This window comes from Meleagris gallopavo, chromosome 28 (genome assembly GCF_000146605.3).
Source record: "Meleagris gallopavo isolate NT-WF06-2002-E0010 breed Aviagen turkey brand Nicholas breeding stock chromosome 28, Turkey_5.1, whole genome shotgun sequence".
Classification (NCBI taxonomy): domain Eukaryota; kingdom Metazoa; phylum Chordata; class Aves; order Galliformes; family Phasianidae; genus Meleagris; species Meleagris gallopavo.
Genome location: NC_015038.2, coordinates 4,860,681 through 4,874,167, shown reverse-complemented (window position 1 = coordinate 4,874,167; position 13,487 = coordinate 4,860,681). Strand labels below are relative to the sequence as shown.

The following is a 13,487-nucleotide window of genomic DNA, read 5'->3' as shown; positions in this document are numbered from 1 at the left end:
TGATCATCACTAATTATTGCTGCTGGGCTGACAGCACTCTGCTGTCCCACCCCCAGCTCAGCTGTGCCCGCCCACGTTCCCCAATCGCCCCACGCTGTAGCTGGTTTGTAGGTGCTGCTGCTGTCCACCTTCAGCCGGGTGGACGGACAAACGGACAGTACCAGCAGTGTGCCCCACAGCCCGGGGTATGACAGAGGTCCTGAAGCACCACTGCTCCAAACTGCAGGGATTAAACCCTCAAAGCACATCCCCCTCGATGCTTTTTATTCCCCCTAAACTGCAAAGGCACCGCCCAGGTCCCCGAGTTCCTGCTGAAAAACACAATTCAGCTGAACAGAAGCAAAAGCAGAGAACGCCCACACCCTCCTCTTGCTCCTGTTTATCTCCAAAGTTTTTCTTTAAAAAAGAAAAAGAAAAAAGAAAACTAAAACACGCCTTCCCTCAATGTGGAGGAGTGCTGCAGCCGAATATGGAGACGGGAGATGGAGTGTGGAGGCCAGCGCTTCGCTGCAGTGCCCCTGGCCATGGGCTTAGAGGCTGCCGGCTGTGGGACCTGAGATTTGTTTGTGAGCACGGGAAGCCAGGTGGCAGAGCAGGCAGGAACACTAATGGGTTTCCCAGGCAGTTGATGTTATGCTTTCAAAAAAAAAAAATTCATTTTTCAGATGCTTTAGAGAGAAAAACAGTCCATGCTCCACTGGGGAGAGGAGCTCTGTGCAGTGACCTTCCTGAACCAGGGTATGCCAGGGGAGCAGGGATGCTCTGTGCCCATCGCATGGCTGCAGGCAGAAGGCAGGACCAGGTCCCACCTTCACCCTTCTTCCTCCAGCCCTGCTGCCCCCCCAGAGCCAGCCTCATTTTGGAGATGGACAGAAACAGGGCAGTGTGTGTCAACCACATCAGCACTGTCTGGCAGGTACACACGTCTGCATGCACGTTGCCTCTTCTTGTTTGCTCCCTGATGCAGCTCAGGCTGCTGGTTATGATTTATTAATCTCTGCACGGGTTTATATTTGGCTCCAAGAGCGTCTGCAGCCGCGTGCAGAGAGCGTTGGGTGCCGGGTGCCGTCAGTCTGCACCGAGTGGGGCTGGGACAGGGCTGGGATGGGACCATGGGGCTCTGCTTACAGAAAACGTGATTGAGATCTTCCCCATCCAGGAGCCTCAGACGATGGGCTGGAGTGAACCTGTTCCCTTCTGCTGTTTGTTCAGGAGAGCTGGGAGGCTTCCAAAGGGAGCCAAGTGCTCAAAGGGCCTTTGACAACATGAATTGAAGTCTCTGAGCAAAGAAACACTGCATTTTTTTTCCTTCTGCTCCTTGGGCAGCTGCAGCCAGCGTCTGGCAGAAGTTCTTGCAACCTTGATGCACAGTGGGGAGAGAAGGGGAGAGAAGGAAGGTTCTTCCCTAACACGCCTCCCTTAGCCATGGCGATGTTTGCAGCACAAAGCAGACGTCCAGGGGCAGCCGAGGGAGCGACTGCATGAGGAAATGCTTCATAGTTTCCAGCTCTGTTCTAAATTAGGCACTTAACCTTTTCAAACACATTTGATGGTGGTTGCAGCGCAACCCGCTTTGTGCACAGCCCAGGGCCGTGCTGCGAGGAGCACTTCCATGAGGAAATCCAGCAGGTGAGGTTTGCAGGGGAGCAGATCGGAACGCACACGGATATTCTGAGGCCATTTGTTACCCAGAGGCACACTGATGGGGCCAGGGGCTGTCAGGAAGTTGTCCACCCCATCATAACCCGCAGACAGCTATTATTACCTCGAGCACTGAGGCCCCAAAAGAAGCCCATAATTACAGTGGGACAGCGCAGAGCCTTCCCCAGCTAAACCATCACCCCCAGTGCTCTGCAAAGTAGAGCAGCCGGGTAGGAGACAGGTCTCCCTCCCCCCGGGTAGGGGGGAAGGCAAAATAGAGCCATTTGCAGCCATCTCCCACCCCAATTTCAGCCAGGAAAGACCCAGGCTGAGCTCTTGCAGCTGATACCACACAGAGAAAGCTTTGCAGCACGTCCCATGGAAGGAGACGCGCCTGCACCCAACTCAAAGTTTCCAGCAGAGCCCCATGGCCCAACCGCTGTCGCGCTGTCTCCGAGTGACCGATTCTCATCGCCTCAAATCTCGGTTCAAGAATGTTGTTTGGGTTGCAGAAAATATGCCTAAAAGAGAAAAAAAAAAAAGAGAGAGAGAGAAAAGAGAAGAAGGAGGCCAGGGTAAGATGAGGAAGGTTTCACTCTGTCCTTCCGTGCTGACCACTGTATTTCTGGAGAGGAGAGGAGAGCACAGCCCCAGCTGCAGCAACCACCAGATGTTGAGTGCAGTCCCTCTGCGCGGCTCGGCCAGGGCTGAGCCCCAAGGATCTGCTCCCCCTCCTTCCATGATTTCCCCACATTTCTCCCTTTCCTGGTTGGGTTTAGCTTCTGGCACTGTGGACATCCTTACAAAGCAAGAGGGGTCTGCCAGCTGAGGTGGGGTGACAACCACTGGCGGGTGACCACCACTAGGGAAGCTGTATGGCTGCTCCTCTGGGCACAAGAGAGGCAAACCCCTCTGTGGGTTTAGGAGCCCAGTGAGGGGATGGAGAGGTGAGAAAAAGAAGATTTGGCTGCAAACATCCAGAAAGGCCATGCAAACCTGGAAGCCATAGTCCTCCAGGGCACCTCTGCTCTGGTATTTGGAACAGGAGACTGGCAAAGAAGGGGCTCCAGACCATGGCCTCATGATGTTGCCCACTGTGGTGGCTCTGCAGATGTTGCCTCATTCATTTCCACCTGTGCACGCTGAGGCTCAGGGCCTCCCTGGCAGCTGGGACCTTCATCTTCAGGAATTGGCTTTTCATTATAAAGTTCAGGAGGAGCCCCTGGGAGCCCCCAGGTGAAAGCCCAGGTAAGCAGAGCCAGCACCCCTCACCCTGCAGCACCACAGACCAACGGGCACTGGAAACCAAAAAAAACAGGGAGGGAGAGGACAGAGCAGCGAGCAGCTCCAGCATGGCCGAAACTTCATGGAAATGTGGAAGAGGCAGTAATAACATTTCCACGAGTAAGAAGGGAACTGATCTGAAGTAGCCATGCTTTATGACAGTCGTTTTGGATGCGCGTGGGACATTTAATAGCTCAGCATCCACCAGGAAGAATGAGCCTTATCCTTAGCAGGAGCACCAGATTGTTTTGATTCTTCATTATGCAATGGATCATTTGCTACCTGTGCCAGAGCGGTGGTCCATGCACAGGACAATGCTCCAAGCTCTAAGTTAAAGGCAAATTTGGGCCAGGTTTGCTGGTTTCAGATACAAAGTTCAGGAGCATTTGATCAAAACAACTGGAGCAAACCCAACCAAAACAGACACTGCTCACATCGGTTTGGTTTAGAAAACCAAAGCAAACCAATACAGACATCTGTCTGGCTCTGATGAAATGCAGACTACAGCTGTTAAGCGTAACTGCGCCGGATGGGATTATGCAGTGATAGGGACCATTGGCTTTGAGAAAGCAGGATAGCATGTTCCCAGCTCCTGGTACCAGTTCAAGTCTTCCTTTGAACAGTAAGCCATTGGGAAGAGGTGTCTATAGATGTCCAAAAAGTTTGATGAAAGTTGAGGACAGTTGCAGAAACTTTGCACTGGCCTGAGATGAGCAGTAGCATTGAGGTCTTATCAGCAGCCTGTTCATGCCAGCAGAACCAGACAAATCAAGCAGGATCACCCCAGGAGTGGCTCAGGAGACAGTGGCCACCTGGAACATGAGATTACAGGGTTAACCAGATAAGATTCACTTCCCTGAGACAGCCCCAGAGGACATTGGAGCTGGGCAGGATGATCAGGCAGAAAGCCCTGGTAATGGTGGGGAACACTGAAACTGAGCTCCAGCATGTCATTTTGTTCTGGTTTAGGCTGGAAAAGGGAGATGTGAGCATGGGTACGGAGCCAGCCAAGCACAAGGGCTCTGTGGGACAGCCTGCCCCAGGGCTATGCACCCGGGGTCAGAAGTATTTTTGACTTCCAGAAGGTGGAGAGGCCGCCTTCCTTATCTAACTTAGCTGCGGACATGGTGCTTTTCCAGAAAAACATCCAAGCCCCTTGCAAGCCTCTGAGCTGCTGGCCAGCAGGACACCTAGAGCTGCCAGAGATGTGGTGCTTGTTGACAGCATCCAAGCACCGAGCAGCAGATGTTGCTGGCTGCCCTTCCCGGGAATGGGGCTGGGGCAGCAGGAGCCCTCTGAATGGGGTTTCCCCCTGCACCACCCCCAGACTCCCCCATACACACACCAAAGGTGTGAGCCCTTTCTCAAGCTGCAGTGGCAGTGCCCCACAGGGACAAAGAGGTGCTGTCAGCTCAATTGAAACCCATGGGGAGGCTCAGAGAGCACCCCCTCCCCCCCTACTTGATGAGGGCTTCCTCTTTACCTCCTTTGGGGCAGCACAGCCCCTCATCCTCTTTCCCCACTTGAAGGCTGCTCTCCCCGGAGCAAGCAGCACTCTCCCTGCGGCACCACAGAGAGCTGTGCTTTCCAGGCATGCTCTTCCTTCCCAGCCTCACATCCTGGCACAGTCCCCACTGTACAGTTTGTCCCTCACAAACCTGTCCATGAACCACCCGCACATTCCTCCTCCCTACAGTGAGGAACACAGATTGATAAGGATCTTTGCAAGTCTCCCCAGGGGCAGAGGATGTTTTGGCTGGGAAATATCAATGGGAAGCAAGGAGAAAGCAAGCCCAGAGGGAGCATGGCACCTGCCAAGCTCACTAAATAACTGCAGGCTCCTCAGCAGAGCCACATGTGCTGCTGGAACAGGGCATGGAGCAGCAGGCAATGGGCGGTCAGGGCTCCTCTTTCCTTCTCCCTGCAGATAGAAATGCTTCAACAGCCATCAGAGAGCTATGGCCAGTGCTGAAGCGTGCAGGGACAGGGACCAGGAATCAGCACCCAGCACTCCACAGCTTTGCAGGACGCAGTGGGCACTGCATAGAAGGAGGTGCTGCAAGTTGCCATGTCCACAGTTCTGTCACCCAGAACATGTTCCCCACCCCAGATCCCCTTCCCAGGAGCTTCAGTGGGGACCCCTCAGCCCTGGGTGGGAGGGCACAGGCAGTAGAAATGCCAGCTTGTCTCCTTTCAAGCTGAAGAGAAATTCCGAGTGTCACAGTGGCCCTTTGGTAGGCAATTTATTTACCTTGGATGCTGCAGCCTTATCGTTCACAGAAATGTTTATCCTAAATATTTAATAACAGGTCTGCATAAACGGAGGTTTCCTGGGGAAGGAGCCCAGGCTGCAGTTGGGGAAGGCACAGCGTCCCTTCCCTCAGTACTGCGAAAGTTGCAGCTACTTTGTCACTTCTCCCCAAAAATCACATCCTCAGCACCTCAAAATCAGGGAGTTTTTCATCTGCCCAGAGGCTTCTTCATCACTTCCTGATGAGAAACACAGGAGACCTAACAACAGCCCTTTTAAAAACAACATCCCCGATTCCACTAACTCGTTAAACAGAGAGAGCCTGAAAAGTGCCAACACTCCTATGAGAAAAGACGGGAGGGAGAGAGAGAGAGGGAGGAAAGAAAAAGCAGGTTATTTATAACGCCAGGCTGTGTTAGGGTCTCTTCAGTCTCTCCTGCAAACTGTCTGCTGCTAGGAGGTCACTCCCAAAAAACCTGCACAGCCCGTGACCTGCAAGCACAGTGTTTGATCTGGGATCTAGGGCGGGCAGCAGTCCTTGCACACTGGGAGACGCACTCACATGCTGCTTGACACACAGGAGATCCCAGAGCAGCACAGCGAGGCTTTGGAAAGGAGGCTCTCTGCTTGGTAAGTCCATCTCCATATTTATTGATTTTTTTTTTTTTAAAGCTCAATTTCCATAGCCCTGCTATGCCACGCGGAGCACATGCCAGCGACACGGGTGGCACAGCATGGGTGCCAACGTGCCCTCTTCTGCTGCTGCCCCAAGCAGCAACTCCCCAAATATTTGCCATGGGATCCACACACCCACAGCACATGCAGCCCCCCCAGCCCCACACAGCTCTGCCAAATCTTCTGCTGCTTGTGTCATGCCTGCGATGCCACTCGCTCTAAATCCTGCTCCCTCCCTGAGCAACGAGCTGGCCCTGATGGGACACATGGCCCCCTAGCAGAGAACAATGGAGGATGGAAGACTGCATGGATATTGTGCAGATGCCACCCAAAAATGAGGCTGAACGCTCCAGAGAGGGGAGAGCAGCCTTCAAATGGAGCAGGGGTGGCTGCTGAGGACAGGCATTAGGGCTGGTGGCAGACTGAAGGAGGCTCTGAGAAAGGGGCAGAGAGTCCTGGATCCATTCTGCCCCACACAGAAGGACCCCAGGAAAGGGCAGCAGCTCCAGAGCGGAGCAGACAGCTCTGTTTTACCAGGCAGAGTGCCCTGGAGCAGGAGGGAGAAGGAGGAGGAGAAACTCTCCTGCAACTGCCAAGATCCCGCCACACATGCAGCAGCCAGGAAGGCCATGGCTCCTCTGCCCCTCAGAGCAAGAGAAAACAAGAGTCGTGCCTGCCTCGTTTGGTCTCAATCCCTGGTTTCTTCCAGCAGGAGCAGCCTGCTAGGGTCACTCAGGGGCAGCCCTGGGCAGAGCTGTGCCCTCTTTGTCTGATGGGTGAGCGATTCCCTCCTCACTGCTGTGCCAGGGCAGGGGACCACCATCCTGCTGGCTCCTCAGGAGCACAGTTTGGATGAGAAAGAGGGAATGGATCCCCAAGGATGTAACTTGGGAATGACTAGTAGGCACAGCCAGCTCAGCCAGCTCTACCATCACAGCTCTGCAGGGCTGGTGACAGCCCCCAGCATTGCAGGGGTCGGGTGGAGGAGAAAACCACAAAACCTGCTGTTTTCACCATTTTCCCAGCTGGGTCAGAGTGAGGATGCAGCTTGGTTTCCCCATGCACAGCAGCACAGCCACGTGTACAGGAGCCCGCTCTCCCCCTCCAAGCAGCACGACTCAGAGTATTTCCTGGAGGCATTTCAAGCCACCTCGCTCTGCGTGCTGTCATAGCCATGAGGCTCAGGGAAGGACAAGAAGCCATAACTGGTGTTCTCCCTCTGGCAGTGCAGTGCCTTGAGACAGTGCAGCAAAGCCCACACCAAGCCAAGGGGCATCAGAGCTGTTGTGCAGTGCTGAGCATCCAGCTCTGCTCCCAGCTGGTCTCTAGCCCTACACAGACTGCTTCCCATAAACAAGGTCCCAACGGCAGCTCTGGGGACGTCCCTGCTGGCCTTGATGGGACAGCAGGTGACAGTTGATTCACATCAGGACAAGAGATGAGGGAAAACAACTCTAAAATGGTTTCAGTTCAAAATAAGGCAGAACTTGTTTACCAGGATTTACATCAGTCTTGGGACTGTGATGCACTGTGAGCATCCAGCATGTCTGTGGGGGAGGGAAGAGCTGGATTAAACCCACAGCAACTCACGTCGCCAGCAAGCACAGTATAAATATAGCTGCATCGAAACATGCCTTGAGCTCCAGCAACCTGTTCCTGCAGCTCCCACTGCTTGGAGGGCGGTTGAGTCCCTTCTCCTCCCTCCTGCATAGACAAGCAGAGGCGAATTGGGATGCTGCAGGCACAGTTGTGGCCTTGCACCAACTCTGACAATGGGCCCCCGTTGGCATCCTCTCCCCAGAAACAAGAGTGGGCAAAGAGCTGGCAAGAAAACGGGCACTAGAATGTTTCTAGAAAGTGTGAGACGAAAGAGGGGGAGGTCAGGTAACTTCAAAAAAGGGAAATGCTGGAAAGCACATTTGTTTTAATAAGATTCCCTCAGGTCATCCCAGTTCATCGGCTCTGCTGCCAAGCGCCATCAGCTCCACATCCCAACCCATTCCACCCAAACCCACTCAGCCCAGCCCGCAGGGAGCAGCTCACCCATCTACGACCCCTGCACTGGGCCTGACTTTGCTGCTGGTTCCCCCCCAGGTCCCTTTAGTGCCAGCACCATGCATTGGGTCACCATCCTGCTCATCGCCGGGCTCTGCGGAGCCTCCCTGGGCCAGTACAATGAGGAGGAGGACCTGGCATGGCTGCAGTACTACATGCGGCAGTCCCGGATGTCCTCCTACAACTACATGCCCTACTACGAGGATGAGAACAGCCCCTACGTTTACTCGTACCTCCCGGCCCCAGACACTGAGGCAGAGCCCATCCCTGAAGCTCAGCAGGCCTCATCCTGGCAATGTCCCCAAGAGTGTGACTGTCCCCCCAACTTCTCGTCAGCCATGTACTGCGACACGCGCAACCTGAGGTATCTGCCCTTCGTCCCCACCCGGATGAAGTACGTCTACTTCCAGAACAACCAAATCACCGCCATCCAGGAGGCAGCTTTCGATAACGCCACTGAGCTGGAGTGGCTCGCACTGCACAACAACCAGATCAGCAGCGAGAAGATGGGCAAGAGGGTCTTTGCCAAGCTGAAAAACCTGGAGCGACTGTACATGAACAACAACAACCTGACCAAGATGCCCAGCCCCTTGCCTCGGTCCCTGAGGGAGCTCCACTTGTCTTACAATCAGATCTCCAAGGTCCCCTCCAATGCTCTGGAGGGCCTGGAGAACCTCACTGCCCTGTACCTCAGCCACAACTACATTTTTGAGATGGGAGCATCCCTCAAAGGGCTCAAGTCCTTGATCCTCGCTGATCTGAGCTATAACCACCTCAGGAAAGTCCCTGATGGGCTCCCGATGGCTCTGGAACAGCTCTACCTAGAGTACAACTACATCAACACGATCCCTGATGACTATTTCAAGGTGTCTCCCAAGCTGCTCTATGTAAGGATGTCCCACAACAGCCTGACAAACCAAGGGCTCTCTACCAACACTTTCAACAGCAGCAGCATCCTCGAGCTGGACCTCTCCTACAACCGGCTCCAGAAGATCCCCCGGGTCAGCACCAACCTGGAGAACCTCTACCTTCAAGGGAACCAAATCAACGGTGAGCAGACGCATGTCAGTCACGTGTGGTGGGGATGTGGAGGTGGGGAGGTGGGAACTGTGCTGCCCAGCAGGAGGCTGCCCAGGGAGCGGTTTGAGCAGGACACTGGAATTTGGCAGATCTCTGACCTCCTCGGTGCAAGGCTGCAAGGCAGGAAAGCTACTTGATCTATTGCGAGCTCTGAGATCTCCTGTGTGATGCACAGAGACATTGCTTTGGTTTTATTGAGCATCTTCTGGCTGGACATGCCAGAATCGTGGGTAGAGGCTGATGCACAAGCTGGGGAGGGGCCTCCAAGGATGAAGGGTTACCAAGAGAGCTGGGAGGGTCACTGAACATGGGAACAGGCATCACCCTTGACAGGGCTAGTGTGCGGCTCCAGGCAAACCCTGCAGTGCTCAGTGGTCTGCAGCACTGGGGCCGGCACATCTCCCTGCAGCTCCTCTGCCCTCCTCGGCAGGATGCCCTGAGCTCTCCAGCTGCAGCTCTCCCAGTCTGACACCTCCAGTTTATTCTCAAGCCTTCAGCAATCCACAGGAGATGTGACTCTGGTCCTTCCCCATCTGGCAGAGGTGGCCCTGATGATCCCCATCCCTCCCCCAGCCCCTGGAAACCCCCAGACCTCCCCAGTAGCCACTGCCTGCAGCTGATGGGTACGTCCTCACCAGAGTTGTGACAGGCAACAGCTTTTAGTTTTTAGAGCATCTTCTGCCAGGACTAACATTCACTCTATTTAATACACACTCACACATACACACAAAAGGAATGGTTACTGTCTGCAAAATAATAATAATTAGAACAGCAAGCAAACTGCATCTGCTGGAAAAATCCCCGCTTGCTTCTCACCTGGCAGGGCTGAGGGCAGAACCCTCCAGGAGCAGTGCTTCTGCACCGGCGCAGCCATCAGTTGTTGCAGGGGAAACAACCCCATACTGAGGAACTGACAGAAACACAAAAACAAGAACAGATTCCCAAATGTTTGCTTTCAACATTTGTAGCTGTTAATGTCTGCCCACAAATGCCATGAAACCACTGTGGGCTTTCCACGCTTGTCCGAAGCTCTGCTCCAGATTTGCAGCAGACCTCTGAAGCCCCGTGTGCCCTTCGGTGGAGAGTGGGCACTCGCATCACATCTGGGTGCTGTGCAGCCCCCCAGGAGACGCTGCTGCCCTCCACGTGCCCCCTCCTGCCACCAACCCCCCGTCCCCCCGCCTCTCCTCCCAGGCTGCTTCAGACAGCGCGGAGCTGCACAGCCCCTGAGGAGCACAGGCTGAGCGCGGACGGTGAGAGTTTGGGCTGAGGGCTGCGCACCCCAGTGCGCCCCAGAGCCTTCTCCAGAAGCTCTCGGCCTGGAGCTTTGCTGCCCCCTAGGCGGCCATTTCTCTCCTAAGTCCCACACAAAGACGAGATTTGTTCCGTATCCCCCCTGCAGAGCCAGGGAGGGATGGGCCTGAGAGCTGCAGATAGCAGTGGGTGGCAGAGAGAGGAGAGGGAACACGGATGGGACGGGGACCTCCTCCCACAGACACAGTGCCTGGGTGGTCCCGCTCCCCATCGGTGCCAGAGGGTCTGGATGCTGCAGCATGGGACGACTCATGAACTGCAATGGCCGTTCCCTCTGAAAAGTGATGGTTTTTGTCTGACACCACCCAGCTCTGTTCTTTTATCCTACCAGGACTCCAGCTGTGCTGGGCAAAGCCACAGCTCCCAAAGCCCTGAGCATGCACAGCCTCAGCGCTGCTTTGCACTCCAGCTGGAAGCGCCAACTGCTCTGCTGGTTTAGGATGGAAAGGCGTGGAGTCCAATTTAGCTGTAAATTGCTAATTTAGGGTTGTGATCATTGTTCTCCTGCTCGACCTGCGTCAGCTGGGCACTCTCTGACCCACTGCAGAACGGGGCCCTGACAGCTTTCCTTCCCCTACAGAATTCTCCATCAGCAGTTTCTGCACTGTCGTGGATGTGATGAACTACTCCCGGCTCCAGGTGCTGCGGTTGGATGGGAATGAGATCAAGCGCAACGCAATGCCCCCTGATGCCCCGCTGTGCCTGCGGCGTGCCACCGTCATCGAGATCTAGCCTGCTGCCAGCCCTGCTCCTCAGGACTCTGCTCCCTCCTTCCCAGGGAGACACTCACTCCTATTTTAATGCAGCTTGACAGTTTGACTTGGCTTCTGCAATAGTACAATAAGGATGCTCCAATGCTAGCCCACACAGGGGGGCAGGATCTGCTCATCCCTAAATCCCTCCCCTCCCCCCGTCTCTCCAGCCTCACAGACCCCATGTAGCCATGCCCCGGTCCATGCAGGAGGCAGTGGGGAAGGAGGAGAACTCATTCCATCTCCAAAATGTGGTGCTAAGCGTTCGGCTCCAGATGTGGGTCCTGCAGAACCACCCCGGTGGCTCCCCCTGGGCAAGGGTTTGGTGATTGCTTGGAGCTCATCAGGTAAAGGGTTACAGATTTCCCAACCACCAGCATCTCTCTCTCTAGGATGGGAATAATCAAATCTTTATCCTTACTTTCCCACCTTTCCCTGAAGCTTCCTGCTCCAAACATCAAGCCAAGAGGAAAGAAACCTTTCCTGCTGCTGCCCAGCAGCCTCCAGCTGCTGAGGTCAGAGAGAAACTCTTAGAGGAGCAGCCATGGCCAGAGGGACTCTCACACCTCCCTAGGTTTTGGGACAGGACTGGGGCCGAGAGATGGGCACATTGCAGTGCCGACACCCCACAGAGCTCCGGGTCCATGCCAGGAGCAGCCCTCTGTCCCTGCTGTCCCTGCCCAGGCACCAGGTGCTGCCGTGAGAGCAACTGGGCCACATTCTGGGTCTGCACACAGCGGTGTCCTCTCACTCTTCCAACACTACCCCATTGCTGTGTGCCACTCAGCTGCAGCTGCCCCAGCTTAGGGAGAGCAGCCCCACAGCAGGTGAGGTTTCGAACCAGGTGGGACCCACCTGGGTTTAACAGGGGAGGGCTTCACTGCTCCCAAAATCCTGGTGCCTGATTCCTGTACTCACCCATGCTGCAGGATCTCCCTTCTCCCACCCCTCCCACCTGCTGGCACAGCTCTGGGCTTCCCGCCCAGGGAATTGGGCTCTCCCATTAAGAATAAACGATGCAGCAGTAATGTCTGCATGGGCAGCACATCTCGATTTATCGAGAGCCGAAACACCCACTTGGTTCCTTGGACAGGCTACTGAGAACCAAAGGGGCAGCTGAGCTTTGAAGATGACCTGCAAAGCCGAAGAGGTCATCCAGACCCTCTGCATTTAAATTGCATGCTAACATTATAGAAACAAAACAAAACAAAAAAAAACCAAAAACAAAACAAAAAACAAAAAAACCTGCACTATCACCGGCGCATGAACTGTAGATGTCGTACCGACGAATAAAGCCCTTTCTGTAACTGCACAAAATGTGTTTGAGGAACCCCAGCACCGCGTGGAGCCGCTCGCAGCTCAGACCCTGTGATAATGCTGCGCTGTGCATCGGCCGTCTGGTGGCTGCTGCAGGCACTGCAATGCACTGCGGGGTTCGTAGAATCTTGGAGTGTTGGAGTTGGAAGGGATCCCTCAAGGCCATCCGGTCCCACGCCCTGCGGAGCACAGGGACACCCACAGCTCCATCAGTGCTCACAGCCCCATCCCTGCCCTTGGGGGTCTCTGGGGATGGGACATCACCACCTCTCTGGGCAGCCTGTGCAGTGCCTCACCGCCCTGACTGAAAAAGACTTTGTTTTTATATCCAACCTAAACCTCCTCTCTTTTAGTTTGAAACCATTTCCCCTTGTCCTATCACACAGACCCAACTATATAGAGTCTGACCCCTCTTTCTTACAGCCCCTCTAGATACTGAAGGCCACTCTCAGATCTCCCCACAGCCTTCTCTTCTCCATGCTGCACAGCCCCAGCTCTCAGCCTGTCCTTGCAGGGCAGTGTCCCACCCCTGGGATCACTTCTGTGGCCCTCCTCTGGATGTGCTCCAACAGCTCCACGTCCCTCCTGAGCTGAGGACTCCCTGTCTGGTCCCAGTGCTCCAGGTGAGGTCTCAATGCAGAGCAGAGGGGCAGATCCCCCTACCGGCCCTGCTGGCCGCGCTGCTTTGGACGCACCCAGGATACGGTTGGCTTTCTGGGCTGCGGCCGTCGGGCAGCGGGAGAGGCGCTCCGGCCCCACTTCGCTCACCCAGGCTCCATCTCCTCCGCACGCCATCGCTGCCCCCCGGAGTCACAGCCCCTGCAGGGACAAATGGACACGAGTGGGGAGACGAGGCCGCGCAGAGCTCACGCACGGCTCGTGCCGAGCTGCCCCGAGGGGACGCTCCGTCCTTCCCGGCGGGGCGGCCGCAGTCGCGCCTCGGTATCAGCGGGGAGGGGGGAACGAAGGGCAGGGGGGCTGCGCGCTCCTCCTCCTCCGCTCTACCCCACTTCTCCCCCCTCCCCCCAAAAAGTGGGAGATCCCATTGGTCCTGCGAGCCCGCTGGCGCCCAATCAGCGCCGTGTTGCTGTGAAGGGGACAGCAGGATGGGGGCTCGC

At 55.4% G+C, this 13,487-nt stretch overlaps 1 protein-coding gene across 1 annotated transcript; it reads left to right on the top strand.

The window, feature by feature from the left end:
• Window positions 1–5,497: 5,497 nt before the first annotated feature.
• On the top strand, window positions 5,498–12,364 carry FMOD (fibromodulin). Its single transcript, XM_010724415.3, has 3 exons — window positions 5,498–5,806; window positions 7,946–8,956; window positions 10,881–12,364. Exons 2-3 carry the CDS (start codon window positions 7,966–7,968, stop codon window positions 11,030–11,032), a joined length of 1,143 nt encoding a protein of 380 aa, XP_010722717.1. The 5' UTR covers window positions 5,498–5,806; window positions 7,946–7,965; the 3' UTR covers window positions 11,033–12,364.
• Window positions 12,365–13,487: the final 1,123 nt, after the last annotated feature.